An 18,610-nucleotide genomic window follows, 5' to 3' on the forward strand; every position below is an offset into this window, starting at 1 on the left:
TGTGTGTGGGTGCAAATGGGATGGCGAATATGTGGGTGAGTGCATGTGTGTGCACGTTGCAAGAATGTATATTAAGTGTGTGTCGGAGTAGGAGTGCTCTGCCTCTCCCTGCCTCCACCCAAAACACCCTCCCTCAGTACCAACAGCCACCATCACCCCCCACCCCACCCCCTCCTGCCTGTCAGTGGTATGGGCCTCTGATTGGGGGCCCTGGGCTCAGTCGCCACGGAAACTGCACCAAAGCAAACAAAGGGGTGGAACGGAGCCGGGGGAATACGGTGACACAAAGGGGGCTACCTAGCACAGTGGAAGATTTCAGGAAAGACTCGCACAAAGCCGAGCCAGCTCCTACACACACACACACACACACACACACACACACACACACACACACACACACAGAACGAGCCTGGAGTAGACATCGCATGTTGTGCCTCTCATTAACACAACGCCACTTCTTAACACTCGCCGCTGCAAATCTGCTGTCTGCTGCTGTGCACAGGCTTCGAGATTTCAAATTAATTCCCTGTCTTTCTGCCTCCCCTCCCTTGGAACTGCTTTATTAACATATGCAAATGAAAATGTTGGAGTCGTGATTAGTTAAATTGCACAAATTTTCTGTGATTTTTCCGTGCGGTGCATGAATAGAGTCGGTCCAAAGTCACTCCAATTCACTCTCTGCTTATCGCTGCGCCTTTTGTCAATCAAATTGCAGTGGCTGAATATAAACCGATAAAGCTTTGATACCTTTTTAAATCCCGCTGACGCTCCGGTAGAAAGCAGCATTAACACCAGAAGATGGATTCACACCAGCCAAAACAATAACAACAAAACAATAAGGTTATTAAGATTAGCTATTGTTAATACACATTAACCCGATTATAGCAAATTAAATTCCACAGCCCTAAATTCATATAAAGTGATTAATAAGGCTGAGATGGAGGATTTAAACATGTAGCATGCCAATCAAATCTTTCAATATTTCCCTCAACCAAAGGAACATAATGCGAATGGATGAGAACTAAAAGCAGACATGGGGACATACAGGAAGTCATTGTGCTGAAGCAGGGGATTACATTTTCTTAGGGGCCTGTGGTTGGTCCGGTCCACCGAGACTCATTAAGAATGGCCTTGACATTAAGGGCTCTCTCTCTTTCAACCTGTTTGCGGCCATGATGCTGAGATCAAACGGAGTGCTATAGGTGAGGGCACTCTCAATGGCCTAAAGCTGGTCATTCATCCTTTTTAAAGACAGGAAATCAGGCTAAATGGAGGCCCGGCTCCTCCTTCTCCCTGCTAAAGAGGCTTCTGAAGCTGCAGAGTTTTTGCTAGTAAAGAATTTCAAGTGGTCATGGGCCTTTGAGGAGGGGAGGGAAGGTGGGGGTGGGTGGGGTGCAGAACCAATAAAACCCAGGATTACTTGTGTCAAAGAAACACACCTGCATTTCATACATTGTCAGGGTGTTTTCCTAATCACTAACCCCAGGCAAGCTGAAATGAAATGCCACTTTTTTATTTTTTTTGCAGAGGAAATTCAACCCAAAACAGCTTCGTTTTAGAATATTTTTCATGTGTTTTTACTTGTCTAGTATGCATTTTCCAGTGTTTATGCGTGTGTGGTTCAAATACCACAGGGGAAATAAAGGCCTTTTGTTTGACTGAGCTGACACATCTTTGACTTTTCAGCCTAGAAGTCGGCGAGCTGCGGTTTTCATCCTGTGCTGCTGTTCTTGCTGGCACATGAAGGAAATATTACCTCAGTGCATTACAGCTGCAGCGTGCTCCCGTGTCTTGATCAGTAACATATCTCTGGGTTTGCCGTGAGTTACATGAAAAGGTCAGCTGAATGTATAGAAAACAGTGTACTGACATTTAACATTAGAGACAGTGTCCAATAGAAGTAGCAGATACCAGTGCAGATATTCATAGATTGTGGCCACTGAATGTCCGTCTTTGTAGTTGGTTATGCCACAAATTTTAAAGGTCCCATATAGTATAAAGGAGGATGTCCATGTGTTGTTTGATTATAGATCAGGTCTAGGTTCTTTTAATTAATACTGTGAAAGTATCTAAGACTCAGTCCGCAGAGAAATGCACACAGCCTGTATTCAGAAACTGAGCCTTTAAACCAGCCGTCAGGACTTCTGGAACTTTGTGATGTCACAACAAAGCAGTCACCAAGCCCCGCCCACCTGGACCCACCACTCAACCTTTCAGGATTTGGTTTCTCTGAGTGTTTTTACCTGAAATCTGCTATATTTTCATCGGCTCACTCAAAACACAGTCAGCCAATCAGAAGAGAGGCACAGAGCCTCCTCTCTTCTGATTGGCTCACCGACCTGTTGTTACTAGAGCCGCAGAGAGAAGCCTGAGAGAGGAGATGTAAAACTACATTGAGATAGTGTTTGGTTCTTAAAACCACAAATATATCTTCGTATGGATCAACACTTCAAATAAAACACAGGAGAAGAAGAAAACATGGACCTTTAAGTTGTTTCCAGACAGAATGCAAAGAGAAATTTAGAGACAAAGGGAAAGAAGAGAGAAACTGGAGGGAAAGAACAAAGAGAGAGAACTTGAGTTACTGATAGGTCAGTTTGAGCTTTCACTCTCCACAAAAGTCAGTATTTACAAGTCAGTGTGCTAGTTAGCTAGCTAGCTAGCTACAGCTGTCTGCACAATTGGTGTAATGGCTGTTTTTGGAGAAATAAACGCTACACAAATGTGGTTAAATTTGTGTGAATAAAGTAAGTGCTCATTCACAATAAGTCAGTTCCCCCATAATTTACTCCCGTCACAAAAATCCTCTGGAACAGCAACTTAACCATTAAACTGCAGAACATGTCGATCCTCTCTAAGCTGAGATCTCTGCAGTAGAAAGTTTCCAAAGATGGCATCACGTTTTTTTAATGATGCAAAAAAGACATCTAAAACATTTCCATGCGATTTAATTGTGCTGCCATAAAAAAATACTGGGTTTGTAAACATCATATAGCTTCAATAAAGAGCTGCAGCAAATTGATACAGAATATGCACGTATATGTGATGCTGCCAGACTGTGGAATAAGATGATTTTAATCACCGTAAATGTGCTTAAGTAGAAGCAGGGAAAATTGGATGGTAACAGTAGTTAGATATGCTCTTACATTTCAGAGTGGAAATATACTGAATTCTGAGGCAAAATTAATTCTGGTTAAAGACAAACATTAATCCAATATAGACGAATCCATCCTCCTGCTTCATGTTCCTGTACAGCTGTGGAGGTTCTGCCCTATGCAGTGCAGTATCAGTATCCTGTATCTGGCCTCAGGACTCGACATTAAGAGGAACTGCTCAGCCCTCATCGCTCTCCAACTCACCCTCGCTCCGTTTCTCCCTCCCTCCCTCTGTCCGTGACAGATGTGTGATTGATACCCGCGGTGCTGGGTGATATGCTGTTTCTAATTTTAGCCATGTTCACTTGGGGACTCTCCACAGCAACAGGTAAATTGGACGCCGAAGCCAGAGTCCATCTGTACTGTAAATAGGCACTGACAAATTATTTTCCATGACAGCCACAGCCTAGATATAAACGATGTTGCATGTGCCGCTCACAGAGTGGCACAAAACGCAATCTACAGTCTGTGAGCACTCGCACATGAAAACCGCTCAACATTCATTACCTCTGTTAAAGCAAATCCCCTTTATGAATCAAGATATGAATGAGTGAAGGTTGCTCCCCCCTGTGATATTCAGACGTCGTGCATAATGAGAGTGGAACCAGGTGAAGATAATATTTCTAGCGGCGATTAGTGGAGAATGAAATATCGGTTCTCGAAAGCAGAAATGATCCCGAATGAGGCGCGTAACACGAGCCTGATGTCCAAATAACATTAGCCTGATGCTCAGTGCAACAGGAGGAGAGGAGAGAGCCATGATGAAGCCTGCACAGCACTGTCATACAGTATTACTATGCATTTTCATCCATAGCTCTGTCGCAATTCAGGCCCTCGTATCGGCTGCAGAGAGCAAAGGTCGAACACAAATGAGACAGTCTGATATCCGGAGGACGTAAACGCACATTTAAAAGTGTGATCCTCAGCCTCAATGAATCTTGGGATAGGATGGGTCGCGAAGAATCGACCCGTTGGAGCTTTCGTTGCCACGGAAAAGGAGCACGCATTATTTCGGCCGCACATGAAGGAGCCTTTGAAACGGGACAGCCAAGTCGCGTCCCTGCGACGCATCCGGTCTCTAAATGCAGCCTCTGGAGGACGGGGCCCCTGAATTGTTACACAGCTCATGTTCCACTGTTATACAACTCTTAATAAGCCAGTGCAGTGATATAAACAGCTGGCGGTGCATGAAACCAGAAGAAGAGGAGGAGATGATGTAATTAAAGGAGTGCCAGTCAAACTTGCCAGTATCACTCAAAAAATATTTAATCTCTTACCTTTAACTCAAACAGTGAGACTATTTCTTCCTCCACAAATGCTCAGATATTAGCGTAGTCAACCGGAAACTTCAATTCATATTTTTCCCCATGTTTAACGCATGAAGAATCAGGTCAAGGCATCACTCAACGACACCGGCTCAAATATGAATCGCACTCAAAATAACACCGACAGCACGGTCAATGCAGCCTTTGAGCTTTTAAGTTTCTGCACCGACGTAATCAATTATTTTTGTAGTGTTTTTTTGTTTTTTTTATAAACTGCAGTTATGTTTTCTAAAAGAGGTTAGTATGAGGAAAAAACAGCTTTTTGTAACATGTAAAATTGATTGAAATTGATATCTGTAAAACATGGGCTGCAGAGAGCGACGACCTCGAACCACCAACAGATACTTTTCTCTCAGTCTCTTTCACATCGTCCAAAGATGTAATTTGCTGTTTTGAGAACAGACTTTTCTTTTTCTTTTTTTTTCTTTTTGTAGTTCACGTCACACAGCCAGGAGGAAACTGGGTCATTTTAATCATTTGAATCTCATAAAGTAACCAGGCCAGCAATCTACCAGGTACATGTAGGTCAGAGTCCATCTTGGCTCCCGTGTGGTTTCTGACCGCAGCTTTCCCCTCGACTGTCACTCGTGATTAATCTGCTAATGTCCGCATGCAAATTCTCCAAATGGGCCTCCTCCGTGTGACTGTACAACTAATGGGTGTCAGCGGAGACTGTTTAGCCGCGCCATGCATATGTATGAGCTTGTATATTTAGCAGCCAAGTTGCTTTTGATCACCGTGGAGCAGAATGAGCGGGGCTGAGATGAATTGTGGTCCAAAGCTGAGGCACATTAGCAGCTGACCACCTGCCTTTCACTCCGAGCAGAAATAACAGATGCACCAAAACAGGCTCAAACACGCCATGACCACACTGTGGAAACCGCTACTTATTCTTTACCATAAATATCAATTAGAGGTTGTTAGGCCTTAGGAACTTTAATTATCAGCGTTTAAAGTAAAAACTGAAATTGTGCCAACAAATGAAGCCAGTCTCTTGTTTCGGCGAGTGAGGGCGTCCTGGTAATAGATTATATTAATAGGATAATGATAATAACATCTGAACCTGTGATTCATTACAAAGACAAAAACTTCTATTTGTCGAATTCAAGTTTAAATTGTTTAATTATCACTTTAAGAACCAGTTCAGCTGAACTAAATGTCTAATGGATAATCATCAAGTTATCAAGTCATTTTACAAACGTTGTTATCTTGGTTGCATATACAGTACTTCCCAGCATGCATTGCATTAAGGTTAAAATTCCCCAGAAATCCATCTTTTTTCCTATATGAAAAAAAGTTACAAGATGGAGTCTTTCTACATATTGTGTCTCCATGAAGAAGACGCAGTAGGTCTGTAATTCAGACACTTCCTGTATCTCTCCTCCTAACTACCTAAACTAGCATTATTAAATAGTACGGCGCTCGGATGTCATGTGGGTCATTCTAGATGTCAGTTTTTTTGTGACAGTAATTTTGCAGTAAAAGCTTCAACTAATCCAGAGTGCCTCACAAAAATTCAGCACATGCTCTCCGTGCTTCCCTGCAAGTCTCCAAACACAAATAAACTGGAGTGTTTCTGGGGACACTGGGACACATCTGGCGCTGCTGTGAGCCAGGGTCTGGTATTTAGTAGATATGAAGAAATCTTTCGATTAGAACTGGGAAATTGCTTCTGTCAAGACCACTCGACAGGGGGAGATAGCTCGTGCTTGAATTGGGTCTCAATTTGAAAAAGAGAGGAAATCTAATGTGACATCTCGATAACATTTATCATGGAAAAGAAGCAAAGGACATGTCCTGGTTTTGTATTTCCTTGTGCTGAGTAGAGACATGTCCCTAATGTGGTAAATGTGTTTAAAAGCCGTCAAACTACCTTTTTTATACTTTAACTGTTCTTGATCAAAGAACGTGAGACTGTAGCTCGGGATGATTCAGATTTACAAAATAAAATCAAAGCTTGCTCAGCCGCACCACTTTGGGAAAAAAAACCTCATTATCACAGCACTGCGGATGTAGCCTGCACATGCTCCAATTAGACTCTCTAAATGTTTAATAAGGACAATCAATGTGCAGAATGAAATCTGCCACACGGGGCTTCAAACTGAGTTGTAGGAACTGTAACTCACTCTGTGGGTTACCTTTACCTTATGGGTAACAAAAAAAAAAAAAAAATCCTTTGTAAAGGACTCAGGCATTCCTTTTGTAACCATTTTAATGGCCAATGCCTCCTGGTCAAGAGGTGGTCGCTGAATGGACTAATTCTGCAGGATTAGTCCTCTGTGGTGGTGATCTAGCCAGCCAAACAAATGTGACCTTACGGTGCAGAATCTGTGCATGCACAACTATACACTGACTCCATAGGAGGGGGCACTTCAGTCAGGGGATTAGTGGGAATCAGCCACTGAGGCATGCCCTACCGTTTTCAGATTCTTTTTCTTGACTTTCAAAGACTTGTTTAACAAAAATCACAGACGAGGAGGGAGGGTCTTTTTTTTGGGGGGGTGGGGGCGGGTGGGCGGGTGGTGCAACTAGCGAAATACCAGCTGAATGAAAAAGAAAAAAAAAAAAAGAGAGGAAATTCAGGGTAAGGTAAACCTATAGACGGGAGAGCTAAGCAAACTCATAACATCCCCAGTTTGTGCTCCTGGGGTTGTGTTTTCAGTCTCCAAGGGCCTAAGAGGAGAGTGGTGGGGGATAAAAGCACAGAGAGGTGGACATGCTAGAGCTGCAGTACACAAAACACAGGCTTCATGTGTGTCAGGTGACCTTTTGTTCGCAGCCGGGCTCAGTTCTGCCGGACTGCACAGCCAAATAAACAGTAAATGTTCCAGCAGGGTAGTCAGCGCTACGAGCTTAGGTAGCATCTGACAGATGATACTCGCCCAGAGATAATACACAACTCTCCTGCTCGGTGCACAAGATAATGAGTCACCGTGTCCGCTTTACAAAAAAAGCCTTTACGTTAGCTTTTCTTTTAACAGTTTCTGGTCGACAAAAAAAGTCCTCTGGCAAACCGGAAGCGGTGCCTTTTGTGACGCGTTCTACATTTCTTGCAGTAACTAAAATGTTGTTTTTTTTTTTTTTCCTATTGTGATGGAGTGGAAAAGATGGAGGTGGTAGAGGGTGAACGATTGGAGAGACTGAAACTACATTGATTTTGACATCTCCACCCATTGCATGGGTGCACATTGAATTTTCCTTCTGCAGAGCTCCGGTACAACTGAGCAGCGCACACTGTGATTTCCCCGAGCAGCGTGCATGGGAAAAAAAAAAGAAAAAAGTGTTTAAACATAAACAAACCAATCAACCAATCAATAAACACAGTGAGCCCTGAGGTGCCGCTGAGCGACTAATAAACAGAGCAACAATGAGGGAGAGAGCGCAAACAAGAAAAGAACACCACAGACAGAATCTCAAACATCATTAACCGGAAAAAAAAAATCCACAGGAAGACGTCACGGCGCGGCTCCGTCTGATGGATAACTTCTCTCTGGGAAAGAGCAGAGCAGAAACATCACAGCAACAGCTGAAAGATGAGGGCGACAAGAACGATCCCCTCGGGAGGAAATATCGCTTCACATAAGCACTTCCAATTCCAGGATTTCTCCCTGCGACACTGTTCTGCATTTAATTAGCCACATACTGTAAATAAACTCAACCAATAAACCTCCACATACTACACATGTACACCTCCAGCAGGACAGCACAGTGGTCTTAATGTGTTAACGTCTGTGGCGCTGTGGGCTGACAGACCCACAACCAGTGAGTCATGGTCATTTAAGCTGCTACAGCGCCCCCTATAAGTGGCCTGCACACAGTCTCACACGATCACTTGGAGTAAAAGTGTGTACCTGCCAAAGGTGCTGGAGATTGTGAAGTCTCTTGTGAATAGAGACGATAGCCAGGTGTCCATTGCAGCTTTGGGTTTTCTCCTGTCGCGATATCGTTCCCATTAAACCCATTAATCGGCTGGAACTGGCTCCCTGGGCCACGATACAGCAGATAAGCGATAAGCTTTCACTTTTATGAAATATTTCTCCGTCAAATCGTCTGGAAAAACCACCTCGTGCGAGCGCATACATTTTTTATGCAAAGTTTTGAGAGTTTTCTTTCTAAAATGAACGTGTCTTTTAGTTTGCAATTTCCAACTGCGCATTAAGCAGGTTTATGGAAACACAACTGTAGATGATGCAAAGATTCACAGTCGTAAAGCGAAGCGGTGGTTTAAGGCCGGTGTTGTTTGGTGCATAATTCTGTGCAGAGACGATTTCTTCGCTGCACATTTTAAGCATCAATCTCACATTAATTACTGATGTCTCTCCGAGTGAATGTATATGCGGCCTTCTTATCTGCTTAACTTCTCTTATCCCCCCTCACATCCCACGAAAACCACAGGGGCCGTCAACATCATCGGCTTTATGACATGACCGGTAAAGATCACTGGGATTCCTCCGAGCCCCCCAATTCCTCAGGTTTAAGTCCTCTGACCATATTCTAATGCTCTATTAAAAACCATTTACCACTGAAATGTACTTAACAAGTCTGTCATCGCTGCAGCTTTGTTATCATCCGTTGAGCCGATTGAATGTGAAATGGCTCGCTGGGTGACGAGGGTCCCGTGCCCCCCCTCCCGACAGTGAACTTTGAGGCTGGGGGATTTGGCGGTGGTGGACAGGTGGTTCCACTCGGGGAGGCAGGAGCTCGGTACGGAGCCTTTTGAAAACTCCTCGAGTGGAAAACGCGGCCGCTTTCGAGACGGCGACAGAGATCCAGCCTGCGGATGATAACAGAGTTGTTCGGTGCGGCGCAGGATCTTAAATGTCTTCACTTTATTTTGTAGAACGAGTGGTGAAACATCCTGCAACATTAATGAAATCAATTCCCCCGTTTCTAAATTAATCAGATGGTTCAAGGATGTTTTTCAATTAAATTAGGCTCCTCTACGTCTTTTTTTAAAAGACAATGTCACCTTGAAGAAGGTTCAGATTCACAGAGGCAGCTGAAATGAGTTGAACACATGTCGCAGTAGAGCATTTAAATTTTCTAACATTTCAGTCCCAGGTCATATATATATATATATATATATTTATTTAACCAGCTTTCCCTCCGTGTTTTTGTTGCTCTCTGCTCTTTTCGGTGCAACATGTGGCATAAAATACGTGTGGCGCCGACTCACATTGATCCATTTAGTAGCTGTTCCGCAGCTTTAAATCACATCACATGACCTTCATCAGCAGATGGGGTTTGTCAGTTTGTCATGGATTTGTAGATGTTGAAACTTATGGAACTTGAAAACTTGGAAAAAGTTAACATTAATATATTTCGCTATAATTCCATCAACAACTGAGACAATGACAGAATTTAATTTATTATTTTAGTCACTTTCTGTAATAAAACATCTAAAAGTAAAGATCTTATCAGATGTTGGACCCTGGGATGTTTAGGGGTCTTTGATGTGAAAAAGTTTGAGAGCCACTGCTGAAATACTCCAAACTCTGCTGTGAATTTTAGATGCAGAAATGCCATAAGATCTATATTCAGTTCAGTTACTTAGCCACAGTTTTCCTTGAGCTAACACACGCAGGCCGAAGATCAGATGTACGAGCTGTAGAGTCATAAAGTATCTCCTGGCATTGATCACGAATAAGCTGCAAAAAATCTTGACAATATTGAAAATGCAGCTGCGTCTCCAGGACATTTCAACTGCAGGGAAGAATGTGACACAGCTGGGGTGCGACTTAAACATGATGCAGCCTCATCCGTCAACATCTGGAGGTGAAGTTACAGTATGACGGTTTACCAACGATGATTTGAAAATGTGTCTTGCGAGAATGAGGAAGGAGAAAAATGAGCTGGTATAACAAAGTTTAATAGATATCTTTTGGCTTTAAATCTGACCTTGAGCAACGGGCCGCACTCTCTCCTCCTCCCTGTCAATACAGTATCAATACAGTACATGAAGAGATGGAGTCGAGCTGCCTGAGCGAACCTGCCTCAGGCTGCTCCTTTGAGTGAACTGTCCGGTTATCCCACGTTCACTCCTTCATGAGAGGTGACAGGTGAGCGGAGGGCGAGCGGGGGCGAGGTGTCTTCCTGCAGGAAATGCCAAAGAAACTCAACTGACCTCTAAGTTTCACACGGATCAGTGAACGGGGATATTATCTGGTCCACACGCGCACACACACACACGCGCACACACAGACACACTCATCAACAGTCATGTGTGCATGTGCCCACACATCACACACACACACACACACACACACACACACACACACACACACAACGCGCTCGCTTATCAATCACCTGGCTTGCGAGCATGCTAATGATGTTGTTGACATTAATGAGGGAGGGGACACGCTCGTGAAGGCAGCTAACGATGCTAATCACAGAGATATCACACTGATGCCCCCGTGACAGGCCGTCGTGTCCGGGAATGACTCATCGATTAACTTGCATCTGACATGTTTTTCATGTGCGCACATGTAGAGCACTTCCTGATTCAAGTCGAGCGAGCCAATCACAAGAAAGAGGAGAAATAAAAGAAAAAACACCATCTGCAACATGTGGAGGGTAGACATTGTCATATCTCAGACTCAGTTAGATTAGCTTAGCAAAACAGCTGTAAGTGAATGTGAATTCTTGCCGGGAGCGAGTGGCCGTGATTGTTGCTTGACATGAGCTTCAGCCGTCGTTGTCTTTATAATACAACAAATTATAATACGCCGTCTGAGCGGCGCTACGTCTTCAGGGCAGATTGGAGGCTGCAGTGAGTCGCTATCGGCCGGAGCTAGATGGTTAGCGTGCTAACTTCAGTAGGAGAAAAGACGTCACCTCTGGAGACGGCGTTCTAGACTGGTAAGTAAACAGCTGTTAATGCTAACGTTGGCTACGTAGCAATAGCAAAACTTACAAATAGCTCCTATAAAAAGGAGCACATAAGCCTTCAACTGAAATTTAAAACCTGAAAACCATTTTAAACTTTCTAATCTCAGCGATGCATCTGAAGAAAAACGTCTGTATCACTTAAAGTACTTGGACAGCTCAATTCCAAAACCATGGGCTATAATCTGCTGCTAGCGGCCTCCACTCTGCTGGTTTTAGGCTTTCCACAGGACTTTTGATCCTTGTTGCAGGGATTTGCTCCCATTCAGCCACAAGAGCATTAGTGAGATCCAACACTGATGATGTTCGGTGATAAGATCTGGCTCACGGTCCCCCTTCCAGTTCGTCCCCAGAAATGTAGGTTGGGGTTGAGGTCAGGGCTCTGTGCAAGCCGGTCAATTTCCTCCACATCAAACTGAGAAAACCATTTTCTCAAAAAGGGGCCTCCCCCAAAAATGTTGCCACAAAGCTGGAAGCACACTATTGTATAAAATATAATTATATGAAGCAGCGCACCAGGAAAACCACAGGAAAAACAAACAAACACGTGTGTCCACATACTTTTGGCCATATTGTGCACAAGAAGGTGAGGTTTCACAGCATCAGCCGTCAGAGTTCACGATAACTGAGAGGCTCGAAATATATAACGTGTAAAAAAAGAGAAAGACAAAGTATGAAAAACATACAAGAGGAAGGAAAAATGTGAGAAACTTATTTGCATTGCAGCCTGTGGTTTCCAGCTCACTGGCACCCTGAAATATCATTTACCATCCTCCAGCTGATTGCAAATCTGGGATCTGGTTTCCTTTCTATATCTAAATATTAATAGTCTCCATTACATGAAAATTACTTTCATCTCCGACTCACATGGAGGGATTAGATTTTAATCAGCGCATTAAATATGACTTTCTGTTCCTGCAGATGGGAGAGGATGGCAGGCAGGCAGTCAATTAGTATCATGCTCTGTTTGCGGTCTCACAGTGAAGCCTGATAAAGTCTTTGTTATCACAGAGAGGCTGTAAGAGCATAAACAAAAAGACACAGTGACATGTGGGGAATGAAGCGACGTAATGATGAGCTTCTGTCAAGGATCAGTGCATCAATATCACTTTAAAAAACCAATAAACCCTCAGATTCTGACCATAAAATTGCATCCATGGAGCGTCTGTGTTCTTCGGCTCACACTACTAAAGATTTGGTAATGTGACTTGTTTTCAAGCCTCACTCTGCAACACATCACTATAATCCAAACGATACGAAGTCGATCTGTTGTACTGTCGGCTTCCTTTTGGTGGAGGATTCCCTGAAGCATTTTGGCCACGAAAATCAAACCACTTCCTTTTTTCTGACACTATATCAGCGACGGACATGTTTTAAATGGTCTGCATTTATGTAGAAGAGAGGGCAGAGTCACGTTTACACACACCACGGACAATTACGGTGTTCAGCATCAAACCTCGCACTGCAGGACCTGGGGATCGAACCACCGACCCTCTGAGCGGCAGATGACCCACTCTACCTCCTGAGCCGCAGCCGTTCTCCCCCTCCAGCACTTCACTTCACTTTACTTTACTTTCTTGTTCATTCGAGGGAAACTTGCCTTAAAATAAAAATCTTAAATAAATAAAAACATACAGCTTTAAAGCTTTTAAAAACAGGAAGTGTTTTAATCAATCGTCATATTTTATTTTATAAAGTAAACTGGGCTACAACATCAAACATGAGCAGTTCCGTGTTAAATCAGAAGAACAGTCACAGTTTGAACACGTGTTTTAAAGATAATCTCAACCTAACTGAATGTGTTCACCCATTTTCTCCCCTGTGACCTGCTCCCAGTGATGGAGGCTCCCAGGTGAGATCAATGAAGCCCGATTGGCTTCATTGATCTCACCTGGCACCGCAGGTTTGCTCTCTCTCTCTCTCTCTCTCTCTCTCTCACTGTCAGTAGTTGTGGTAGGTTATTTATACCAAACCAGAGGTGTCTGTCGCTTGCTGTTTGACGCTCTGTGGCTCAACATGGCTCAGCAAATCATTTTTATTTTCATGCTCATGACACTTGCTGTTTCAGGGAGACACTTTTTTAGTGAGAAGCCAAGTTGCTACCAGCTGGCACCCAGGAAGCCCAACTTTGGGGTGAAGTGAGTTTACTGTCAATTTCACCCTTCTGTGTTTTCGCTTCTGCTTTATACTAATTATCACAAGATAGCTTCTCAGACTGAACCAATTTAGTGTATCAGGCTTGAGTGGAGTCTAATTGAATTAAAAGTTTCAAGCACCAAAGAGCCTTCTCTGTATCTCCAAGGCTATTTTTGCACATATGTGAAACTAACTTAATATGGATGTTTGTCCTGAACTTGGATGCTGCTTGATTTTCCTGGAAAGCTCCACTTTGCATCTTAAAATCAAGAAAGGAAAAGTCCCTGCATTTTCATCCAGTTATCAGCAGAGGAGAGGGTTTTCCTTTTCGATCACCGACGTCATTCTGCAACTTCATGTCTTGTCATTTCCAGCTTGATTTTAACGCCCTTTGTTCAGTGGTTAGCCGGGGATTAATGCTAGACTTGACTTAATACCTCAGCCGCTGCTCGTTTGTGACGAGGCCTGTCGTAGCTCTGTGCCGTTACCTGGCTTTGCTTTCTCCTGCTTCAGAACCGCAGTCCGTCCTCACGAACTCCTGAACGTCGCTCAGCTGCCAAAGTCCTGGGACTGGAGGAACGCAAATGGCGTCAACTACGCCAGCACAACCCGTAACCAGCACATCCCTCAGTACTGTGGCTCCTGCTGGGCTCATGGCAGCACCAGTGCAATGGCAGGTGAGGTTTTTCTCCTTGTTCCAGCCTGACTTAACTTACTTTAAAATATCATCTAAGATTTCTGCTTCCACCCCAATAAATGGAGCTGAATAGGATTTAATTTGTGCTGACATCATTAAATTAGAGTCAAAATTCATCAGCAAAAAATGTCTGTGCAGAAACGGCCTCGGTGCTTGTGGGTAAATCCAGAATATGCTGTCAGCTGTTGGGGAGTGTTTCCTGTTCCTCATCATTCATGCTAAAATAAGACTCGTAGATAAGATTTGAGGATAATTTGGGTGAACCTGTTTTCAAAATTATGTTTTTTTTTTTTTTTTTTTTTTTAAACCAGCTCTGTCATGTGTGAATTTGGAGCTCACCCACTTGGACTGAGGCCTTGCTGGTGGGAGCAGAAATATAACCATTTTCTCAACAACAAAAAATGCAAATTAGATCTTGTGACAAAATACCAGATGGGATTCTCAGTGACATCAAATCACTTGAGCTGAGATTTTTCCAAAACAAATATTGCATTTGTGTGGAACTTGACTCTGCCTTGTGTAGATCGCATTAACATCAAGCGGAAAGCAGTGTGGCCATCTGCTTATCTGTCCGTCCAACACGTGGTCGACTGCGCCGAGTCCGGCACCTGTCACGGAGGCGACCACGGAGGGGTGTGGGAGTACGCCCACAAGCATGGCATCCCAGATGAGACGTGCAACAACTACCAGGCCATCGACCAGAGTAAGAACTCAGAAACAGCAGTGTCCTGTTTCATGATGCGGCCATGCATGAGATTTTTATTTTAAATCAATGTTTTCTCTCCAGAATGCAAACTATTCAATGCATGTGGGACTTGCACAACTTTTGGGAAGTGCAACGTCGTGCAGAATTACACATTGTGGAAGGTGGGTGACTTCGGAGCCATCAGTGGACGGGAAAATATGATGGCAGAGATCTACGCTGGAGGACCAATCAGGTTTTTAAAACTGGGAGGATTAAAAAAAAAAAAAAAAAAAGGTTGATGGTTTTGCAGGGATTTGTTTTTCCTGCATGTTTTGAAATGTCGTGAGTTTCAGTTTCCCTACAGTCTGAGGCTGTCTCTCAATCATGTCTGGTCCCATCATTTCAACTGAATCCTCCTTCCCTCAGCTGTGGAATCATGGCCACAGAGAAACTGGACGCGTACACCGGGGGTCTGTACTCGGAGTATGTCGAGACTCGTGACATCAACCACATTGTGACGGTGGCGGGCTGGGGAGTAGAAAATGGCACTGAATACTGGGTTGTGCGCAACTCCTGGGGAGAGCCATGGGTGAGTCATCGCAGCACAGTGACTTAACAGCCTGAGTTTTACATGGTTCAGGAGCTTTTTAAACTTGGCATTTTAAAAATTGGATGTTAGAATGAAATGCAGTGGGTGTGCTTGATTTATAATCCAAGTGACCTTGAGATTTTTTTTTTTAATTATTTTTATCCTCCCTCTAGGGTGAGAAGGGCTGGCTCAGGATTGTGACAAGCGCCTATAAAGGAGGAAGTGGAAGCCAGTACAATCTTGCGTTGGAGGAAGACTGCATGTATGGAGATATGATTCTACCCTCAACTTACCAATAGAAGTTGAGGACCATGTCTTTAAATAAACTCTAAGAAACTTGTATCATCTTTGTCCTTTTTTTCTGTCATGTAGACTTCATGAACTAAGATTCAGTACTGACTCATCTCAGAGCCTCATGCATATTACAGTAGTCCACATCTGCACCTAATCAGTTCGTGTAACTAGAATTGTTGTGGTTGGATTTTGTTCAAGCTGGTGAAATAAACTTGTTTGTGCAGAATTCACCTTTTTTGACCTGTGAATTTGTGCCAGGGGCAGTGGACTCTAAAATGCAGGTCATCATCAAGTGGCTCATTGTTCTCTGGTAGAATAAAGCTGGAATACAAAAGACGCAGTTGAGTACCGTCTCGTAACTGAGGCTGCAACAAACTCATCTTTCATGGTGAAAGGAATTTAAAGAAGTATCTGACTCACAAGGGTCAAGTGCTTTTTTTTCCTTAGCAAAGTATAACCCCCCCTCTATATCATGCAGCCCTTCTGGATCCACCACAGTAGCATATTGTGTTGCTTACTCACACAGGAAGTCCTGGAAACTTTGGCTCCCAACGCTTCCTTCACACAGAAAATCAAAGCTTTTGAGAAACCCTCACTTCAGTCCCTCATGGGTCAAGATTTCCAAATTGCAACTTCCTGTTTGTACGCCCCCACCTCTGTTCCTTCCCAAATACCACCTATTATTATTATTATTATTATTATTATTATTATTATTATCAAACCCAACAGTGTTTTTTGTAAAGCAGGTTTTATATTCTAAGCCCAGAGAACCCTGATATTAGGGTTATGTATTCTAACTTTGGTGAACTCCCTTCAGAACCACAGAAGACAAAACTGTTTTCACAACCTAAGTTCTCCTCATGATGAGTCAGCAGAAATACATGGGTAAACTCAGTGGGCTGGAACCAAATGAGGTCAATGTTAATAGCAAATGGATCAGTTGTATTTTCTGTGGGGGGGGGGTCATGACTACTACATTTTGGGGGTGCTTGAGGCTCGGTACACCCGAGAACCTTTTGCCCCACAAAACTGCATTTTAAGTTCCTGCTCTGTGCACATGAGGACGAGCACTCGGCTTCTGCTATCTGCCAAAAAAATAAATAAAAAAAGGAAAAAGTTGTGAAATGAACTTCAGATCTCCAGAGGGAAACTTGCACAAATTTGCTCTGAAGGTGCTTTGCTACAGTGATTCAGAAGTATTTTTTATTTTTTTCTCTCCCTCTCTCCAGCTCTTGGCAGGAAACCTTTTACATGTAGCCTAATTTGCATCTGCCTAGATGTGCATGTGGATTGGTACAACAAGGTCGATTTGTAAGCGGGTGTAAATAAACTGTCAGGGGCTTCAGAGCTCTACACTGACAGTTATCGTTTTCTTTTTTTTTTCTTCCTGAGACGGGGGATGAACGACACAACAACCTCTCGTCTTTTACCTTGAAACCGGAGGCGGGTCACAGGACGACCGAGCCGAGCCGAGACATTTGTTTGTTTCTACACCTCTGAGCTTGATAAACGGACCCACCTCCTTTATTGACTGACATGCTTTATTAGTTTCAATCCTGTCATGCTTCTGGAGTAACATTCAGTTTAATCACCAGTTATCTACAGTGGCACACACAACGGCACAAAGGCATCCTCTGAGTTTAAATGCAATTATAAAGAGCCCATTTTCTCGCTGTTCAGCTGGGGAACAAAAGAAAACGGAGCACTTAGATATTTGGTTCAGGGGATGCAACAATAATAAAATTGCATAAACACAAGCTGCAGTGCTTCTGCTGCTGATATGGAAATGCTTCCCATTAACTGCAGTTTCCATTCAGCATCTCTGGGGAGAACAAAGGATAATCAAACCTTATGCAGCGCTGTTAACTTCAAGCCTCCAAACCAAGGCGAACCTTAAGCCTATAAAGCTGTGGCGTGTCCAAGTGGAGACCCACTGCGAAAAACAAATATTAAACATAATTTGGTTGCTCAATATTATGTGATCAAGCCCCCGCCCTTGAGCAATCTTTCACGTGAAATTAAATTTGCGCTCTGATTAAATTTCCTGCATGTTTTTCTCATTTGCATAATCACAAACAGAACTCTAGTGGCTGCGAATGAAAACACGTGGTAATCTGTGAGTCTGAGGCTCAAATAAAATAAATAAAAGAACTAGCAAAAAAAAAAAAAAGAAAATGTGTGATAAAAATGCAGGTTGCAAATGCACATGAGCCATTTTCATACTGAGTGATTCAGCATTCATCTTCATTACAGCAATTGATATGGCAAAATGGATTTTTCAGCAATTCCTGCAAACCCATTATGCATTGTTTCACTGATCAATATGTTGGTCTGAAAACATGGAGATGGAAGGGGGGGTGGAGGGGGGGGGGGTGGTTGTTATATGAAAGGAGTATTACCCTTTGGTGGTGCCGAGGCCTGGATTATCAGCTTAAATAGAGTTGGAGGGAATATCCACATCTAAAGTATCATTGAGCAAGGCATTGTAATGATTTATCCATGGCAGCTGCCTCTAGCAGCAGTGTAGTAATATGCAGAAAGCTTCCCTGAGTGTGTGCTCCATGTAATCCTTCCCCTTGCATTCACTTTTTCCAAGGCCAGAGCTGGAGCTTGCCTCCCTGAAATAAGCAACAGAGAAGAAAGGATAACCAGACAGCCACAAAAAAAAACATGCTCCCTGATTTAGCCAGAGAGGTTACAGACGCCGTATCTGATTTAAAACATGCCCCAATGATGCATTTATATTATTACTAGCAATAAGAGCAGAAGCAATAAAGGTGGAAAGAAAAGGATCATTCCGCAAATACGTCAATCATTCATTTCTTTTGTCAAATATGAATCGAG

The 18,610-nt window shown here is 43.3% G+C and overlaps 1 protein-coding gene across 1 annotated transcript; it reads left to right on the forward strand.

The window, feature by feature from the left end:
* The first annotated feature begins 13,339 nt into the window (after nucleotides 1–13,339).
* Nucleotides 13,340–15,812, forward strand: LOC130173716 (cathepsin Z-like). Its single transcript, XM_056383173.1, has 6 exons — nucleotides 13,340–13,503; nucleotides 14,015–14,178; nucleotides 14,722–14,901; nucleotides 14,986–15,136; nucleotides 15,310–15,472; nucleotides 15,646–15,812. Exons 1-6 carry the CDS (start codon nucleotides 13,382–13,384, stop codon nucleotides 15,769–15,771), a joined length of 906 nt encoding a protein of 301 aa, XP_056239148.1. The 5' UTR covers nucleotides 13,340–13,381; the 3' UTR covers nucleotides 15,772–15,812.
* Nucleotides 15,813–18,610: the final 2,798 nt, after the last annotated feature.

Source organism: Seriola aureovittata, chromosome 8 (assembly GCF_021018895.1).
Source record: "Seriola aureovittata isolate HTS-2021-v1 ecotype China chromosome 8, ASM2101889v1, whole genome shotgun sequence".
Lineage (NCBI taxonomy): Eukaryota > Metazoa > Chordata > Actinopteri > Carangiformes > Carangidae > Seriola > Seriola aureovittata.

What these genes read in the sequence shown, in the direction of transcription:
- LOC130173716 (XM_056383173.1), top strand. Translation starts at nt 13,382, where the DNA reads ATGGCTCAGCAAATCATTTTTATTTTCATGCTCATGACACTTGCTGTT. An exon ending in CAGCACCAGTGCAATGGCAG is followed by an intron (nt 14,179 to 14,721) that starts GTGAGGTTTTTC and finishes TGCCTTGTGTAG; the next exon opens with ATCGCATTAACATCAAGCGG. An exon ending in TACGCTGGAGGACCAATCAG is followed by an intron (nt 15,137 to 15,309) that starts GTTTTTAAAACT and finishes TCCTTCCCTCAG; the next exon opens with CTGTGGAATCATGGCCACAG.